Raw genomic sequence first — 20,414 nt, 5'->3', positions numbered from 1 at the left:
ATGGGAGGTATTGCAACCCTAGATTCATCCGATTATAAAAAATCTAGTGTTGCAATTTGCGGCTACCACTGGCCTAATGCATAGGCTATAACTTAAATAGAAGTTTGACAAAAGTTTGCCAATCAGTGTGATAATACCCCCAAAAGAATCATATTTGACTCGATCTATACCATTGTGAAAATAGCCGATCTACATGCTCACAATTACGCCTCACATTGCAAGGCGTTGTGAGCATGTAGATCTGCTATTTTCACAATGCCTCTGGCTCTGATACATGACAAATGTTGCCAATGTTTGACCAGAGGTACTAAAAAGCTCTTAAAAGTCCTTAAATTGTCACTTTAGAAAAGTGCAGATACCTTCTATAGGCTACACTTAAACTTCAATTTGGTTTGTTTACTGTTGAGTGAGAAAACAATGTTGCACATTAAGCTAATCATCTGGGGTGGGACCCCCCCCCCCCAAAAAAAAATAATAATAATGGGGGACCAACCTGGGGGTCCCGACTCACAGGTTGAGAACCACATCTTGTGACTCACCTTATTTCAGCATCCTGGATGGATGGATGGATGGAGGATGTCATCCATCATCTCGGGAGTATTGTCTCATCTTGCACCGTGCATTCCATTCACGCCCGGTCGCCCGCATGGTGATGTGATGTGATTGGCTGGCTTTATTACGCACAACTTCAGGGAAACGTGTAAACAAAGCAAAACCCCGGAAAAGGGAAGTGAAAGTCACCAGCAACAACAACCAAGCCGATCGATCGGACTGTTGTTCACTGTTATACAGTGTTCGGACACTTTTAAAAAGAAAAAAACGAATAAACATCGAATGGAAATCAACTTTCAAAACATCAGACAGTTGTAAGTGTTGTAACTTGTACATCAATGGCGAGAACAAGTTAACGCGGCGTTCCGGTCAGTCAGCTGAACTTGTATGTGTGTCTGCTGACAGACATCATGTCATCATCACCTCACACAGCCTTCTGAAATGAATCTCTGCCACTTTCTAACAACTTCGAGCTGCCTGCGACCGTAAGGTGAGGTGTTGGCTTTCTTTAAAAACACGTTTCCTGTTTCACTGGAAATGATATTCGGTAGGTAGGATACTTAAAGAAACATTACCTGCTAAAGAGCGTACAAACAAACTGGCTGCGTGATAGTTTTCTAACTTTGCTAGTGTCGAAGTTTTAAAGGAAGAGTAACTAACCAGTGGTGGAAAAAGTAGGCCTAGTAAAACGTATCAATACTTCAATAAATAGCCTACTATGTTAGGGTGCCCACACACCAAAATACCTAGAGTGGCATCCGCCAATGCATTTCAATGAGAATGGAGCTTTTCTTTTTTTTTTTTTTTTTTTTTTGCAGAAATCCTCTACTGGCATGACTCCATTCTCATGAGCGTTTTTTGCCAGTAGAGGATTTCTGCAAAAAACGCTACATTCTCATTGAAATGCACTGGCAGATTCCACTCTACCAAAATACCTATGAGAGTGGAATCCGCATTCCGCCAATGCATTTCAATGAGAGTGAAGCGGTTTCATGCCAGCAGAGGATTTCGGCAAAAAACGCTCCCTTATCATTGAAATGCATTGGCGGAACGCAGATTCCACTCTCATAGGTATTTTGGTGTGAGGGCACCCTACAAGTAAAAGCCCGGAATTCAAAATGTACTTGAGTAAAAGTACAGTACCAAAAGTAGAAATGACTCATTATGCAGAATGTCCCATTTCACGTTCGGCAATTTTCAAATGGCCGAAATGTATAGGTTGAATAAGTGGGTAATGTATGTTTTGTAAAGTAGGCCTAACTAGTAACTAAAGTTTTAAAATAAATGTAGTGGAGTAAAAGTACAATATTTGGATTTTGGATCCGAGATGTAGTGGAGTAGATATAAAATTGTTGGAAATTGGAAATGCTCAAGTAAAGTAGGCATACAAAATTGTAGTACAAATTAAGAACAAATACTTAGTTACTTTACACCAGTGATTGTTGACCATTGTTTTCCATCAGTGTATTGTGTTTGTGCGCTGTTCAGAATCGGGATTAACTGGCCCATGGTTTCATGTGTGCTGTTCTGTCCATTGTGGTGCGATAAAGTGTGGATCATGGTTATTGTTGTGTGCAGTCCTAATAGCTCTACCTACCCTTCCTGTCACTGTGCGCTGTACTGTGAAATGAGCTGACAGCGAGAGAGAGGATCTACTGGCTCCAGCATTAGAGATGACAATGGCCAGAATAGCCTGGTACCAGGAGAAGGTAAACGCAGATTTGGTGGATTATGAGCAGCATTTGCGTTGTTAAAATATTCATAGGATATTCAAAATGTTCCTGGGTGTTTTTGAAAATAGCAGATGTACAAGCTCAATTAGTTCCAAATGGATCACATTCCGACAACATGTTGTGAGCTTGTAGATTTGCTATTTTGAAAAAGCAGATGTATCTATGTTTAATGTGGTTAAACTGATCCCAGACTACTAATAGATTATAATTGCCGCTATAACTAAATTGTAGATCAAAAACACCTTAAATATATATATATATGTTACAGTATGTTCAAGAAACCAGTAAAAGTTGTCAAGGAGCACTCGTTTTGACGTTCACCACACACTAATCACCACCAGATGGCGACGTCAGCCACTGGATAAGAGAGTTACGTCACGCTTTGAACTCGCCGCAGACCGGAAGTGTTTACTCTTTATTTACTAGCCTAGCCTAGCCTAGCCTAGCCTAGCCTAGCCTAGCCATTAGCTCCATTGTAGTCACTTGGACAGGGCGTTTAACGTGCGCTTGCCCAGGCCTTACGGCCTGGGCATAAATATAACGATTGCATTCACCACGGCTTCGTAACTCGCGCGGCGCTCCGCCGGCCGCGCGGCCCTGGCCCGCTCTTCGCGGCCACTCGCGCCTGCGGCGCTCGGGGGCGAAGAGCAGGACCAAGGTCCGCTGGCCTTCGCGCCGCTTGGGGCTTCGTGGACCCAGGGGGGCCTCGTAACTCGTTTGGGCTTCGTGGATACAGGGGGGCTTCGGTAGCCGCTCGCAGTGTCGTGGACAATAGAGCGGCGCACCGCCTGGAGTACGTTGTATTGGCGACCGCTTGCTCCGCCCCGTGCCGCACCACGAGTGCTCCGCGTCTCGAATGTGCTGTTTCTCTAATATACTATGACATATATATATATATATATATATATATATATATATATATATATATATTTTTTTTTTTTTTACTCAATAAGGACAACTCCCGCTGCAAGTTGATGATTCCATTTGTCCCTGTGTGATCCAGCCCTGTTGTATTCTATTTATGGAATGCATGTGCTAATAAAAAGTATTTAAAATAATACTTTGATGCTCATATTAACCGTAGGAGGTATTCAGTTGTTTTTGGAGCGGTGGAACACAGCTCCCAACAAATGGCTTTGTCTGCCCCTTTTAGGGTATGTTTGTCCCTGTTAGTGTGAACTTTGACCGAGTGGCCCAGAGTCTTGTATTAGAGAGTCACGACACTCCCGTTCAGTACAGTACCATACAGTACAGTACCCCCCCCCGACCCCCCCCCCCCCCACTTCGAACCGATGGTTGTATTTTTTTTTATCAGCACATTTCATACATTCCATAGGGCTGGACCACGTATGGACCAATGTCATCATCAACTTGTGCCAGGTTTGAGAGAAAGATGTACTATTTATAAAATATTTACAGTGTTTTTCATTTAACATTTTAGTTACATAGGCCATTTATAAGATATTGAGGCATATACAGTATGGCTCATTAGCCAGGGATCCTTTTGTAACAAATTTAGCTGGCAACCCCCCCCCCCCCCCCCCCCCCCGGAACCTCCTTCTCAAGGACCCCGGGGGTCTCCGCACAACACTTTGAAAACCTCTGGATCACAGTTTACTCAATAAACAAATGTTGTGGGAAAAACTAAAACGTGTTGTCCTTTACACAGATTGGTGCCTATGATCAACAAGTATGGGAGAAGTCTCTGGGACAGGCCGAGCTGAATGTAAGACATTTGATTTGTGCTGGTCTTTTATAAGCATACGTAGATAGATATTACCTGAGTGGTTCTTAACCTTTTCTGGACCAGGACCCACTTGAAAATCTCAAAATGGTTCACGCCACGGCCCACCCACCTGACCGTCAGATGGGTGGGCCGCGTGCATTTACACAGCATGTTTATATGAATGATCAATCAATTGATTCTGTTCCATAGTATATTTTAAGTTCCTACAGTATTTATTATCGGTATAATGACGAAAAGAAAATGTTCAAGGTTTTAAAGAAAAAATACCACAACCTCTTTACATAAATTCTTATCACATGAATATTATATTATCATTAAGTCATCTTAGTTAGTTTTTTACTAATTATTTGGGGACCCATTTGCAGTATCCTCACGGCCCACAGGTTGAGAGTCTCTCAGTGGCTTGAGTGGCTCAGAGTCAGATCTGAGCCACATCCAGATTGGAATCTGATTTGTTAAAATGAGTCTAACAGTTCGCATGACTCATTTAAACAAATCAGATTCCAATCTGGCTCAGATCCAGGCTGGATTTGGCTGCCAGTGTAAATGGGGCCTTTAATAACTCTTCCAAATGCCTTCTATCCAGGGCATTAACAGCAAACCAAAGAAGTCGGGTTACATCAAGCCAGACCTCATTGATGTTGATTTAGTAAGAGGTACAGTATTATCCCACTATGTCATATTCTGAATTAACAATACATTTATGGTATTTCTCATATTAGTGTTATGCGTCTTCTTGTTGTACTGTTTTAAAAAAGAAGAATCAAAAGGTCACTCTCAGGATTATAGTTTTCTTTGTTTTCATGTTGTTTTAGTTTGAAATCATTTTTACACCATAACTGTGTTTTAAAAAATATCTAATTCAGTGATTTACTCAAATTAATAACTTGTTTCTATTATTTTGTACGTCATCGTCATTCTAACTAAGAACAGTCTTGTGTAAGCTGTCCACAATCCACTGATCACAAAACTAAAGAATGGTCCTTTTTCTGTCAGGATCCACATTCAGCAAGGCCAAGCCAGACAGTCAGTGGACCGCTCTGACTCGCAAGGGTCTGGTCAGAGTGCTGCTCTTCCCATTCTTCTTCCAGTGGTGGATCCAGGTGACATCCAAGTACATCTGCTGGTGCATTCTGGTGCTGTACTTCATGCAAGGTTAAGCTCCAGAGACCACGAGGATGCATGAGTGTGGATGAGAGTGTTCAGTGTTGTATGTATTAATATACTGTAACTGTTGGAAGGAGTGCATGTGGGTGAGGTGACAAAATCAAGAATCTGACAAAAAGGACTGGGGAGCAGGCTATTTAAAAGGGTGTGAGACCCAGGCCCAGGTGCTCCCCAATTAGCCCGATGATCTTTATCACACTGCTTCCCAAGTCCTAAGGGCAAAGCAAACGCAACTCATAACCACATAACCTAAGTGAAACGTCGCATCGTGACGCGTTGTGAGCTTGTAGATCGTCTATTTCCACTATCAATGTTAGAAAGTTGTCAAATATGTCAGTAATTTCTTTGTATATTTAGGTTAGGTGTCATATCTATCATGTTATATCTTCAAAGCCTAAAAGCCAAACAGAAATATAATTATCAACGACAAAAACACAATTAAAGAGTTAATTGCAATTATTTGAGTGACAGTTATTCGTCATGTAAAATGTCATATCGTGACAGCCCTAGATATAATTTCAAATTTGCAGAGGTTTTTCTTTCTCAACGTTTGCTTTCTCCCCCTCTTCTTTTTCCTCTTTTCCTTTTGTTTTTCCTGTTCTCAGTGGCAGCAGCAGTGCTGTACCTGGAGGTGCCCGGGGCCACTGCCAGTGAGGTGTTTGGGCCCATGTTGATGATGCTCCTGCTGGGCACCGTGCACTGCCAGATTGTGTCAACAGAATCCAGCAGGAGCCCCTCAGGCAGCCCAGCTGCCAGCAGCAGCAGCACCAGCCCAGCACGCCGCCGGAGGTGGGCTGCTGCAGACACATTCTGTCGGGCAGAAACCTTGTATGTCCAAAACCGTTACATATCATGGAAATGAGGGGGGGGGGGAGAACCTGCGTTCCAATGGATCCACTGTAGTTAATATTTAGTCTCGGGCAAACCCACAGATGCAGTCAACCACTTTCACTTTCACAAAAATACAAGCTTACAACGTGTCGCATCGCAAAGTGTTGTGAGCTTCTGGATCGGGTTTTTTAGCTACTTTAGTTTGACACTAGTATGAAATAGTAGAGCATTAATTTCTATAAAAAAAAATTAAAAGAATTGTCTGACAAGTAAAACAGAAATGTGTGGGGGGAGGAATCAATCGCCACATCCAGGCACATCGAGAAATGCACATCTCATACAGCAGTTATTCTCAACTTTTTATGTATTAGGTCTTTGATTGATTGATTGAAGAATTTATTAGAAGTTTGCAATAGAAAAAAGTACAGTTTCATGACAGTACAAATCACTGGTACAAGGTCAACTAAAAGGAGATCCTAGAAAGCCGAGACTTATTTCCACAGGAACCACACTTTAAGTATCTCATATAACATTGAAAGACAGACGGATTGAACATAGTACTTTATCTAGGATAATATCAGTTTCAAAAGCATAACATCAAATACAAAAGGCAGAATACAAAGAAAAAGGGGGGGGGAGCATGGGGGCTTAGTCTATTTACAAGTCACGGGTAGCTGCTGTCTGAAGGTGACTTTTCATACCAATTTTGAAGGAGGCTAGGGATTTGCTCTCCTTTAGGGCTTGTGGAAGGGCGTTCCACATGTTGATGGTATAGCAGGAGAACGAGTTAGCGCCCTCTGGAGTTAGCTGCCTCTGGTGTTATGATCGTGAACATCCTTGACCTTTAAGAAGTAGTTTGTCAGGTACATGGGAATCTTGGAGGTGTAGTGTATCTTGTACACCAGGCCCATTGCAAGATGCTGTACTCTGTCAGCTACTTTGAGCCACCCCACGCTTTCGTGGTGATGCTCGGTAAGGTGGGTCAGAGGAGGGAGACCAAGCACAACCCTAATTAGTTTGTTTTGGGCTGTTTGGAGCTTTAGCTTTAAGGCAGCTGGGGCGTCGCGATACCAGACAAGGACTCCGTAATCAATGAGGGGCCCAATAAGAGCACCTCCTAGTGTCTTTCGGGATTTAATATTGATCAGTGGGGCAACTCTTTGCAAGAAGCGAATTCGTTGATTGACTTTATTGATTACCTTGGTGGTCATTTTTTCACTGGATAGGTTAGCCTCCAGGATGCAACCCAGGTAGCAGATGTGGTTTTTTCTTTCTATCACAGTGTCACCTACTTTAATTGTGAAGTTCTCAACTAGGCTAAGTTTCTGACTAGATCCAAAGAGGATACATTCAGTTTTGCCTAGGTGAATTGAGAGTCTGTTGTCATTGAGCCAGGTGCAGATCTTGTTAAGTTCACAGTTAAGGGCCTTTTCAACCTGCAAAATGTCTCTGCCTGAGACTAGGAGAGCCGAGTCATCCGCGAACAGAAACAGATTGCAGTCACAAGCAGATGACATGTCGTTTACGTATATTAAGAACAACAGTGGTCCTAGTATACTCCCTTGAGGTACTCCACAGTTTACTGGGAGGGGGGGGGACAGGGTTCCGTTGACTTCCACCATCTGTTCCCTCCCCACCAAGTAAGAGTGCATCCATCTCACTGCTGTGCTATCAAGACCAATAGCTTTGAGTTTTTCAATCAGAATAGAATGATCGACGGTGTCAAATGCCTTCTGGAGGTCCAGCATGACCATGCCGCAATATTTGCCATCGTGAATTTCACGTTTGATGTAATCATTCAAATAGATGAGGCATGTATCTGTGGAATGGGACTCTCTGAAGCCAGACTGGAACTCGTAGATCAGTTTATTCTCTTCAAGATATTTAGCCACCTGTTCATAGACAATTTTTTCCATTACCTTAGAGATGGAACTAAGGATTGAGATTGGCCTGTAGTTGCCAGGGTCAAGTTTACTGCCTTTTTTGTGCAGGGGGGTTACCTTGGCTAATTTGAAGTCCTGGGGGACATAACCCTGCTTGATAGATAGATTAATAATATGGGTAATGATTGGGGCAATGGTGGCAGCTGAGTATATGAGAAATTTGGGGGCAATTTTATCATGGCCAGCGGCCTTGAATTGAGGTAGGGTGCGCAGTTTTTTAAACACTTCATCAGTTGACACCGTGGCAAGTTTAAAGTTGTCTTTGCATACCCCAAGGTTCCTGTAGAATTTCAAGATGTGCCTAACACCAAACAGCCCAGATGGAGCGGGCAGTTTATTGACCTGATTTTTGGCCATGGAGGTGAAGTAGATGTTGAGATTTTTGGCTACATCAAGACTATCAGTGAGGAGGGTTATGGGAGATTGGATGGATATGTTGCTGGCTATGGATCTGAGTTTAGCACCACAGCCTAGCTGGGTTTTAAATAGCTTCCATAGGTCTCGTGGTTTGTGGATGTTTTCCTCAACTTTCTCATCCAAGTAGTTTTTTTTGGCAGAAAGGATTAAGGAGGTTGTCCGATTTCTCAGTTTATTAGCCTCTAAACTGACTATTTCTAGTCCACACTGTAAATGTGATAACGTCATCAAATCATTTAGCTAGGGACCCCTGGATCATTTAGCTGTGGTTCCCCGGACCACACGTTGAGAACCTAGTATCCTGGGAGGGAGACGAGATTTAATGCTCGTTTATAGTAATGGCATTATTAAAAGTTTTTGCACGTGTTGGCCAGGCAATCTGGCGTCCTTCCATGCTCTTTTCACCTAGAGGACAAAGGGCTCTAAAGGGCTTATTGTCTCAGCGCACACAGATGTACTCACGTTTCTCATGGACCATTGTTGCCGTGCAACAAAGCCTCTGGCCTGCTCCCGCCAGCCTTGTGGTATTAGGTTGGTACTTTGACCATGGCTTGCCAGCTGTGTTGGCTCTCTTATTTATTATTGTGTCTCTTGGCAGGCCAAGGAAGGGCAGAGGGCTGAAAAAAGCAGATGGAAAGGAAGACAGCGACGGCGCTGAGCTACCGAAGTCCTGGCAGCTGGAAGAAAACCAGAGGATATACAGAGCCGAGGAGAGAAGGGTACGCTCTGCGCTCTGGTCTTTGGGTTGGCACTCTCTACAATGTACAGTAGCGTGGGAAGCAGAGCATGAAACTAACTTCTTTCAGCCACCACATATATTGATCTGTAGGTCCAGAATTCCATTTAAGACCATTTCATGTTTGGAGCTGTAGTCAGCTAGCATGTCAGATTATTTAGGAGAGGCAAGACAGGTTTGGCTGCCTGCTAAAGTGCAGTGTAGAAGGTATAGACGAAGGTATACTCCAGTGGTTGACTGTTGCTCATTTCCAATGGTATCGTATAGAGTAGATTAGAGTGATTCTGTGAGATGAACAGACCTGTAGGCATACAGTAGTACATGTATGCCTACATGTCTATTCATTTACATGCAGAACCATACAGTTTCTGATTATCCACTTCATACTTTAAGAAAAGCAAAAATAGCCGATCTACAAGCTTACAACGTGTCACATTGCGAGGTGTTGTGAGCTTGTATATCTGTTATGTTAGCTGTTTTTAACAATTAATTATGATACTAAAATCATACTTTTTTTTTATTTTTATTTTTTTCACAATGAGTTTAATGAACTGCTGCACCCCTACATTGTTCTTTATTGCGCTCTCTCACAGACCAATAGAAAGTCTGGCTTCGGGGCATCTGATGAGCTCTCCAGTGAGGAAGGGGAGGAGGAAGACGAGGAGGGCGATGCAGTGAAAATAATCCGTCCCCTGTCTCACCCAGAGAGACGGGTCACTGCTGGAGGCCCTCCCTCTGCTTCTGCCCTCAGGAAGAGAAGTGTCCACTCCCTGCCAAAAAGCACTGGGTCACTTCAGGTAACAGCCTATGTTATTCTCCAAGTCTCACAGACTTATACATAGCAATTGTCAGTGGTGTACAGTAACTACTTACTTACTTACTTACGTACTTACTTATTTACTTAAGTACTGTACTTAGTACAATTTTGAGGTATTTTTACTTTACTTGAGTATTTCCAATACTTTTACTTTTACTCCACAACATCTTGGATCCAAATATTGTACTTTTACAACGCCACATTTATTTGAAAACTTTAGTTACTGGTTACTTTTGTAGATTGATAATTATTACAGACCACTTCTGCCTTTTATACATTTTGGCAATTTAAAAATACGATTTTTGTATTTGAAAACTTGAAATGGGACATTCTGCATAATGAGTACTTTTACTTTTAGTACTTTAAGTACATTTTGATGCCAATACTTTTGTACTTTTACTCAAGTACATTTTGCATTTTGAATACCCCCCCGGGTGTTCGGGTCCCTGAACTCCATTTTGATAGCTACATTGTAATGTTACAGCAGGAAGGAGGTGGTGCCGCGGCGAAGGACACCAACGTGAAACCTCGTGAACTGGAGCGCCTCATCAGGCCCAGCAGCAGCTCGCGGCCCGCCTCCGACACTGATGACACCTTGTGGGAGGAGCTTCTGCAAGGTAGGGCTGCAACTATCCATTGTTTTCTTAGCGATTGTTCTGACGATTACTTTTTTTGTTTTTTGTTTTTTATTTCTTACATATTAACACATTGATTTACCACTTTGTTAAAGCATTATGCTTTTTTGCACAACGGTGTCATGCAAAAACATTGAAAATATCACATCTACAAGCTCACAACGTGTTGCATTGCGACGCGTTGTGACATGGCCTATAATGATCCTAATCCTAACCAAAATAGGGATCGATTATTTAATCGGTTATTTAATTAACTTATCGATTTATTATTTTTTATAATCGATTAAATCGATTTACTTCAATTAACTGTTGTACCCCTTCTGCAAGGGCCTGACTCCGGCTCCACGGGTAGCACTGACAGCGACGGAGAGGGCCGGTACAACGCAGGCAGCATCACCATGCCCACAACCACCACTCTGAGCAGTGATGACGATGACAGCCTGCAGCAAGGAGTCACCGTAGTGAGTTATGAGAAGCGTGATAAACCTGACACTGTCATGCAACGAAAAGAAAATAGTCTGGGGGCGCCTGCTGGCCTAGCGGTCCAGGTGCATACCACATAGGCTCTGATGCGTGACAGCGTGTCAAAAAACAGCCAGTCCACAGTTTCATCTTTCATCTTCTGCTTCTGTCATTTCAGATGTCATATTTATCCTGTCATGTATGAGTTATCTATACTGATTGGATGATGACCTGACATTTTGCTAAAAGAGCTGGAGAGACCCCTGTTATTGAACAAAAACTCTATATCTGCTTGCTATTGGAATATAGAGCCATGTAACACTTATGTTAACACCTTTAAGCATTTGGGCCTTGGCTATTTTTGACACTTTTCACCTATAACGACAGGTCCAAAATAGGGACGCCAGTAATAGGTTAAAGGGGAAGACCACCCATTTTCAATATTGAACTAAATCATTAATATACCTTAGAGGAGTTGTGTGAAAAAAAAAAAAAAAAAGTTCCCCCTCTTCTGTGTTGCCTAGACCTGGATGATTGATTTTGGGGTTTGTATTGCAAAGTACAACTTGATGACATCACACTGTTGCCATTCTAGGCAACACAGAAGGGGGGGAACTTTTTTTCTATTTCCACACAACTCCTCTAAGTTATATTAATGACATAGTTCAGTATTGAAAATGGGTTGTCTTCCCCTTTAATGGCATTAAGGGCTGTCTAAACCAACCATGTTAACTACAACTATAGCGATTATGTGAGCATCAAAACTGTTGTTGGTGTGGTGATTTTTATAATATAATAAAATATATTTATACGTAGTTATTGCTTGGTGTGGACGTCCCTTAAGATCCGTCCCGTCTTGTCTTTTTTTAATACAGTCCGACGGATTAGAAACACTACTCTTATACAACTTCATTATTGCACAGTAATGCACCATGTACACCTTAGAAACCGACAGTATACTTACACATACAGACAGACTATATATATCCTTTTAGGTATGCGGCTGATCTATTGTGTCTCTTTGCAGGGCCAGCTGTCTTGGCTGCAGGCGTGCCATCCTTCAAGGGATCGTGTCAGCGCTATAATCTGGGAGCAAGGCGAGTGCAAGAAAGCAGACATATCAGTAATGGAGATCAGTGGGATCATCCTCACACGGGTACACAACTAATACATAATATGCAACTTATTATATGTAAACATTTGGTCTATTGACTAATTAATTATTCAATTTGTAGTAATATACATATATATTAACTGCTAAGTCATTTCAGGTCATATATATAAATATATATATATATATATATATATATATATATAAAATCTTCTTCTTTTTTTCTCAAAGGGATATTTCACTTTAAAAAAAACTTTTTGTCATTTTATCGTCTAATCAGGCTTTTGGGAACACCCAGGACAGTTTTTTAATTTCTTCATTCAGTATTTAGATATTTGATATTCATTTCCCCCATTTTCCCTCATTCGAGGACCTTTCTATACAAACCCATTATAACTTAAAACTCCATATTAACCATGATATATTCAATTAAAACACCTATCCTTTTTTCTGGTGACTCCTGACACCCTCCGAATACGTGAGCAGGCGGTGTTTTTTTGATAAAAAATGTCACTGATTTCTATTAATGTTTTGAGGAAATGAAAATTATTAAATACAATAAAAGATTATAAAAAATAAATGAAAAATGTTATCGAAAAAACATGGCCTGCTCACGTATTCGGAGGGTGTCAGGAGTCACCAGAAAAAAGGACAGTTGTTTTCATTGAATCTATCATGGTTAAAATGGAATTTGAAGTTATAATGGGTTCGTATAGGAAGGTCCTGGAAGGGGGCAAAATGGGGGAAATGAACATCAAATATCTAAGTACTGAATGAAGAAATTCAAAAACTGTCCTGGGTGTTCGCAAAAGCCTGATTAGACGATAAAATGACAAAAAGTGTTTTTGAAAGTGAAATATCCCTTTAAGGTTTGTTTAAAGCTCATTTGGTGCTGGGTCGGTAAAACCTGCCAAAAATGTAGAATAATTGCAGAAAGGTTTATATTTTCTTAGGATGACTGCTAAGAATGTATTCAGACTTCCATGATCCAGGCAGACTGGAAGTTCCACATTTTTGTTAAGGGGTGTCAAACAAGTCATTTCAGGTCATAGGCTGGACAGGGTAAAATGCCACTTCATGCGGGCCAGAACAGTTCTACACTTGAAAACATGCACACGTCGCACATGCTCGCTCACGCAGGTTTTTTTCCCAACCTGCTCTCTGTTAAACCTACACGTTTCACTTCATGAATTCTGTTTGAAGATTACATAGCAAGCATTACTGTCTCTCTTACTCAGAATCGAGGGTGCGTTCGAATAAACGAGCGTCCTCAGTTCCTATATCCGAACGCACCCTGGGTTACGAAAAGACCCGCCCCCACCTGCCTCTGATTGGCCTACCTAGATCACGCTCGGCCTACCGAACTTCCGTTTCTGTGACGCACGCGGAAGTTTGCCCTCCTGCCCGCGATACAGAGCCTTTCTATGTCTGGTTTGACACGGGAGAGTGTTTTTTGCAGGTCTTTCAGTCCGAGTGTATCAAAAAAGCAACTGGGTTAAGCACCGTTGGTCCGACCAGTTTAACATTCACCAGGTTAGCATTCACCAGCGTCGGCACGTTAGTATTTCACCAGGTTAGCATTCACCAGCGTTAGTTTTACTGAGGTTAAGGTTAGGTTTACCCGTAATTGCCGGACTATAAGCCACGGCTTTTTGCCCCATGTTTTGAACCCTGCGGCTTATACAACGGTGCGGCTTATATAGAGATTTTTACAGCTAACGGCCAATTAGTTAGTTTTACAATGGTCTTTAACAAGGATTTATATATAGATTTTTACAGCTAACGGCCACCAGCGGCGTTCTAGCAGGAAGCAGGAAGGACACCTGCGGCTTATAGTCAGGTGCGGCTTATATATGTAAACATTTGTTTTTTGTTCTAAGTTTAGCAGGTGCGGCTTATATTCAGGTGCAGCTTATAGTCCAGCAATTACAGTAGGTGTATCTCCGTCCCCCCGACTTTTGTCACCTCCGCGCAGCCAATCACAAGCTTCCGCTGCCTTGACCCAGTTTCTTTTTTGATACACTCGGACTGAAAGACCTGCAAAAAAACACTCCCGTTTGACACCCCTGGTCTAGCAGTTCTCATTCCTGTTCCTGTTTAGTGTGTGATGACTGACATGTCCCTCCCAGGTGAAGTCGGTAGAGCAGGGCATGGGATACCTGGTGCTGGGCGGGCTGGTGACCGCCACCCTCTCGCTGCTGCCCTTTGTGTTCCGGATGGCCCAGCACCTGGACGTGTCTCGCCTGGGCTCCCACAACGTCCTCCAGCTGCTGGAGACGGCCATGGGTCCGCCGGACGCCGTGGCCTACGCCTTCCTCCTCATCACCACGGTGGAGAGGTTCTGTCTCACCGGCCTCTTCTTCTTCATGATGTGCGTGGCCGAGAGAACATACAAACAGGCAAGTGACAAGTGTGTCGTACGGTGTTAGGCACGAGGAAGTGTAGCTAGTTGCTAGTTGCTTATTACTTCTTTAAAGCATGGGTCTTCAAGGTTTCCAGGCCAACAACCCCTTAGTTGAGAGAGAGATGAAGCAGGGACACAAAACCTTCTCATAGATTCCATATAGTTTCACGTTTGACAGCACAATCATCAGTGCATTTTGGATTCAGGTCAATTTGAATTTTCAGATATTTAACCACTTGAACTGTCAATACTTAATAAACTTGACCTTTCACTCTGTACTTGGTCTGCTCTTTTTTCCTCTACACTAAACGTCTTTGTCAAAAATAGCCGATCTACAAGCTCTCAACTGCGAGGCGTTGAGCTTGTAGATCTGCTATTTTTGGCTAAAGTTCTCAGAATATGGACACTAGGGTTCTAGTGGTTAATATAAAAAAGGAGAAAAAAAGTTTCTATCACACAAAGATTTTTTGAATGACAGTGTTTGCACACTGTACCCTTTCCCTCGCCAATAAGAGACTCTGTACTGCATCCTATCGAATTAACTCTGCACACTTTAACTTTCAACATTTTACTTAAAATAACGTGAATAAACTTTAAAAGAGCAAGGTGCTCTTCTCACAGTTTTAGTGCCATCAACGTCAATTGTAGTTGATTTGCATCGTTTTGGTTGAGTCTAGTTGAAACACATCATCACATCTTTCTTTTTCCATTAACAGAGACTGTTGTTCGCCAAGCTCTTCAGCCACATCACTTCGGGACGAAAGGCCAAGAAGTCTGAAATCCCACATTTCCGGCTGAAGAAAGTACAGAACATAAAGATATGGTTGTCATTACGGTCCTTCCTCAAGGTTTGCTCTTTTCTCCTAAATGCTCCTGTAGTAAGCTATTTTGACCACCAGATGGCAGTCATGTTTTAGTTTTTGCCTTTTTGTTTGTTATGTCCCTCTCATCGACTTCATCATTGTTCAATACAGAGACGAGGACCCCAGCGTTCGGTCGATGTCATCGTCTCCACCATCTTCCTCCTTGCCCTTTCCATTTCCTTCATCATATGTGCTCAGGTCAGCCATGTCTGCCAGAAATGATCACATTAATCTGATTAGAGATGATACTAATTCAATAGAATACTACTTAGTTTCCAGCGCTCTTCCTCACAGAGGAAATAATGACTGAACAGTGAACACAGTTATTTTGGGAACACGCAGCCACAGCTACAGTTAGTTTTAGTGGATCCAAGGTTGTTTTTAGTTATGTTTTGTTATTTGTAACTGATATTCCCATAGCTGTATTTAGTGACCATAACCACTTTAACACGGTAGTTATCCTCGAAGTGCATTCCTGAGGTGCATTCAAGAACATTGTTTGCAATGAGCATGCTGTGCAGTATATGATATATCGATATTGTGATCTACTAGCTCACCGCAGGTTAAGCTTGTAGCTCACAGCGGTTTGGGCTTGTAGATCTGCTATTTTTGAAAATATTTGGAAAATTAAGAATAAAAAGAATATTGATATCGCCCAGTCCTATCATCATCCTGTCCAGATCATATGGGTCTTCACAGAGTCCAGATTGGCTGTGGTGATTTGGCAAACACTACCTCTCTTCACCTTTTGACCATTTGTAAACATTTATACTCAAACATAAATAAATCGATTACGTTTTTCCCCCCCACGAATACTTGTGAACGTTACCTTGTTAAACGTACCACTGGCTTTCAGTTATGAATGTGTTGTGATTCACAAGTGATCATAATGTCATCTTACCTGTGCGCACTCGTGTGTGTTTGTTCCATCCTCAGCTTCTGAAAAGTCACAAGACATTCCTGGATTCTGTGACCAACTGGGAGCTGATGCTGTGGGGCTCGGCCCTCATCCTGTTCCTGCTGCGGCTGGCCACGCTGGGCTCCCAGACCAACTGTAAATACAGCAATGCCTCGGTGCTGCTCACCGAACAGGTAATGCTGCTGTGCAACCTGGATGTAGGAAGACACAACTATTACGTCGTCGCTGATCGCAATTATTTGAGATGGTCTCTATTATTTTTACATAATCGGAACAGTCGTTTTACCTGTTGAAAGGTCTTCATACGTTTCCAAACATCCTGATTTATATTAAAATTGGCTTATGGGAGGACCGGCTGCCATGGTCACGTCACTCTGACTCGGACATCACCATAAAAAGATTACATACGACCACATCTCGACATATCATTCATCATAAACATAACAAATTTACATTTTTATGGTTATTAAATATGGCACGTCATTTCTTTGTACATTTAAGTAGTTTGTCCTATCTGGCTACAATGTAACAGAAAGGTTATTGTCATTTTTATTGATATGTTCCAATGTTTTTGGCCAACATGGTATGGAATTTAGTTTTTCTTAATTTTTTAATATTATAGCAGGGTTTCCCAAAGTGGGTGCCATGACACCAATCCAAGGATGCCGCAGAATACTTTGATAATATTTGGAATTGACCAATATCACATATAAAACATGTAAAAATCAAATACTTTTTTCAATTAGTTCAAACCAAAACGGATATTATAAAGGCCTGTCCATACTTTGTCCGAAACCCGATGAAACTTTTCGTCGGAAAGGTCCGTTTCGAAGACAAAATGACGTCACTCGCGACTTCTGAAAAGCATTACACCGAATTAGAGTTCAGAAATCTGCATGTTGGAAAGTCGTAGTTTGGGAGATACTATGGAAAGGGCATAAGTCTCTTAGTCAGCCAGGATATACCTGTAGCTAAAGGCAGATCATGTTCCCTGCCACAAAATACTTTTTCTTGGGGGTCTTCTGCCAAATGTATATTCATTAGGGGGTCTTTATGATTTTCATAAGGGTATGAGTACTATGAAGTTTAAAAAATATATATAACAGTATATTATATGCCATAACTGCATACTTACCTGTATCTGCATTCTTCTACACACTCCTCTGTGTGTAACATTCTCTCCATTCAGATTAACTTGTATCTGAAGATGGAAAAGAAGCCCAATAAGAAGGAGGAGCTGAACATTGTGAACAACGTTTTAAAACTCGCTACAAAACTAATGAAAGTAAGAATGAATTCCACTGTATTGGATCTGGTCTAGCCTTGGGGGCAGGTCAGACGAGGCTGGCATATTATCTGAACGGCATGCTTCCTCATAATGGTATGCTTTGAAGAGTGATTGCTCTAATAGCAGGACTGTGCAAAACGGGACCTGCAGGCAGTTCCGAAGTAAAAAGGATGTGGAATGATTGTGACCTATTTAGATGATATACTTAATGTGATCTTTTGACGATTCATGTTGGTTTCAGTGAGCAACATCAGATATGGCCTATGACAGAAATAATGTTAATGTTATAAACTATTTAAGCTCCTTTTCCCCCACTAATTTCTAATAATAATCAATGACCTATGTGGCTCGGCATTGAAACCACAGCCCACTAGCTACTGTATGTTTATTCCTGTGGCCTCTGCCCTCAAAGATTAAATCCTTGCACATTGCCACTGCTCCAAAGCTCTGGGGTTAAAGTTCTCAGTCCTGGGGACTGATTTCAGTCTTGAGGGACCGTGTAGCGAATGCCACGGCGTGAATGACAAAGTCGTCAAAACGCTAGTAAAGTGATCTCCAAACTAAAAAGCAGTTATAATTTCAAGATATTGAATTGGTCAGACTAGCATAGAATACAACAGAACTTCAGAAGATACTTCTAATGAAGCATGGATTGGCACACACATTCAGTGAAGGCAGTTCAGAACTTCAGGGAAACACCAGAAATATTGGTGTGCGTTGCAAAATCACATGTTGGGACATGGTCTGACAATAATTTTCAGTCTTGTCTTTTTTTTTTTTGGCTTTAACCCCTGTCCAAAGCTGATCTAACTTATTTCTATCCATCATGCACTAGGAGCTTGACACTCCGTTCAGACTGCTGGGTCTGACGGTGAACCCCCTGATCTATAACATCACTAAAGTGGTTATCCTGTCTGCTGTCTCCGCCGTGGTCAGCGACCTACTGGGCTTCAACATCAGAGTGAGTGCTATTTTTGTCCGACATCGGTGCACACAACTACGTATAAATTACACTATCGTAGTTTATTTGCCCATGTCTCTATAACTACGGCTTTCTTAGGATTTGACAATGGAAATAAACGGCGGTGAATAACGTAATATAGAAAATAAATGTTTTGATCAACAGACGAGTCAGCATCATGATAGGAGGAAACCTTTAATCTGAAATGTACGCAGAACAGACTCGCTTGAGGAAAATAGTGCCCTTGGGCGTGTGTGTGTAGGTGTGGGTGGTCAACTCTATTTGGAAATTGACAGTAATCTTCTAATCAATGTTTTACTGTGTCTTTGCTTATTGTCTGTCCCAGCTATGGAAGATAAAGCCGTAATGTGAATATGCCAAACCACTATGGGTCAGACACTGGAAACTGGATCGGCACCTACAGCCTGCTACGGACAGACACTGATCTATACCACTGGTTCTTAATAAAAAAATGTAAATGTTCAAGGACCCGCATTTTGGTATGCATTAGGCCACGGACCCCCATAACTCTGGAGAATCTACAAATGGTTCCATTTGTACCTTCTCAGAGTTACAGACCTTTTAAGGGTCCCTTTGGTTCCCAACTATCAAGAATTTAGCTGGGGACCCAACTTGAGAACCACTGAACTATACAGCATGTGCAAACCTACTGACGGCGTATGCGTTATCTGTGCCTTCCCACGAACACTGGATGTTGGTGATCATTCAGTCTTCTCTCATCAGACTTCATCATCATCCACAAGCATTCGCTGCTCCTCTGACCCGCTGCTCAGTCGCCACGGCGACACGCCGTTTCACCCATGTTCTTAACCCAGTGCCTGGCCCTCGGTCCTTAAATGACCCCCCCACCCCCCACCCGAAAAAAAAAGATAAATAACTGGGTGAGCTTGTAGGCTTCACAGTAAACCAGACTTGGGATGCGTGTTATTTAAAGGTGTGTTTGTGTGCGTTTGTGTGCGTGTGTGTGCGTGCGTGCGTAGGTGAGAGAATTAAGCGAGACATAGGAAATGTAGAGAATTGCAGATGTGCTTATGGCATAATTCAAACTTCAACTTGCACTTGGCTCTTTTGAATGTGCCGACACACAGAACTGATGAAACACAGATACTAGCAAATAAGTAGAGGAAACGTCTAGGTGAAAGTTTGAGTTATTGCCTTGAGACACCTTACCAGTTATGTATGGGATGTTTCTCAGTGGTGCGAATCATGGTTCATTTCATTTTAAAAGCTGTGCCATTCAGTAGTTCCCAACCTTTTTACCTTGGAGCCTTGTGAATTTCAAACATGTTAACCACTTAATATGGTATAAATACTGTATACTTCTCGTACGACGAATAGTTAAACTAGCCAATCTACAAGCTTGTAGATCGGCTATTTTTGCCATTATTTTTAAACTTTTGATACATCTTCAAAAAAAAATTGATAATGATCCAAAAATGCAAGTTATGATTTTGTGCATCATGATCACCCTGTGATCTTTGGTGACCACCAAGGGGCCCTGGACCCCAGGTTGGGAACCACTGATCTAAAGCCAATCAGGCTTTCAATATATGCAATTACACTTTCAACTTTTTGGGGGGAATTAAAAGGAACTCGTTATTAAGCAGGCTTTATTTATTGGGGTTCCTCAGTTATAATGGTATCTGTATGTCACTGTTCTTAGACCAGCAAACTTGTCTTTGTATTAAAGACCAATTAAAAAAACAATATGAGATAAGATAAACCTTTATTGATTCCTGGAAATTCTGCAGCAACATCAGTAAGATAATAGTTTTTACTCAAATGTATTGTCTTTATATAGAAGTGA

General features: G+C 41.9%; 1 protein-coding gene across 4 annotated transcripts; it reads left to right on the top strand.

The window, feature by feature from the left end:
- The first annotated feature begins 736 nt into the window (after nucleotides 1-736).
- phtf1 (putative homeodomain transcription factor 1) lies at nucleotides 737-20,399 on the top strand. 4 transcript variants are annotated; one of them, XM_080728683.1, is made up of 19 exons: nucleotides 744-866; nucleotides 958-1,042; nucleotides 2,131-2,261; nucleotides 3,955-4,011; nucleotides 4,619-4,688; nucleotides 5,029-5,187; nucleotides 5,805-6,027; nucleotides 8,989-9,109; nucleotides 9,720-9,923; nucleotides 10,428-10,560; nucleotides 10,906-11,039; nucleotides 12,068-12,196; nucleotides 14,281-14,550; nucleotides 15,272-15,403; nucleotides 15,530-15,616; nucleotides 16,355-16,510; nucleotides 17,527-17,622; nucleotides 18,461-18,586; nucleotides 18,933-20,399. In XM_080728683.1, exons 3-19 carry the CDS (start codon nucleotides 2,226-2,228, stop codon nucleotides 18,951-18,953), a joined length of 2,154 nt encoding a protein of 717 aa, XP_080584809.1. In that variant the 5' UTR covers nucleotides 744-866; nucleotides 958-1,042; nucleotides 2,131-2,225; the 3' UTR covers nucleotides 18,954-20,399. The 4 variants fall into 4 exon arrangements, with proteins under 4 accessions (XP_080584811.1, XP_080584810.1, XP_080584808.1 ...); XM_080728685.1 differs by having other exon boundaries at nucleotides 737-1,042; nucleotides 5,805-5,988; XM_080728684.1 differs by having other exon boundaries at nucleotides 737-1,042; nucleotides 10,431-10,560.
- The last annotated feature ends 15 nt before the right edge of the window (nucleotides 20,400-20,414 follow it).

This window comes from Nannobrachium achirus (genome assembly GCF_963921795.1).
Source record: "Nannobrachium achirus genome assembly, chromosome: 6".
NCBI lineage: Eukaryota > Metazoa > Chordata > Actinopteri > Myctophiformes > Myctophidae > Nannobrachium > Nannobrachium achirus.
The sequence above is the reverse complement of the archived record's forward strand: the minus strand, read 5'-3'. Positions and strand labels throughout refer to the sequence as shown.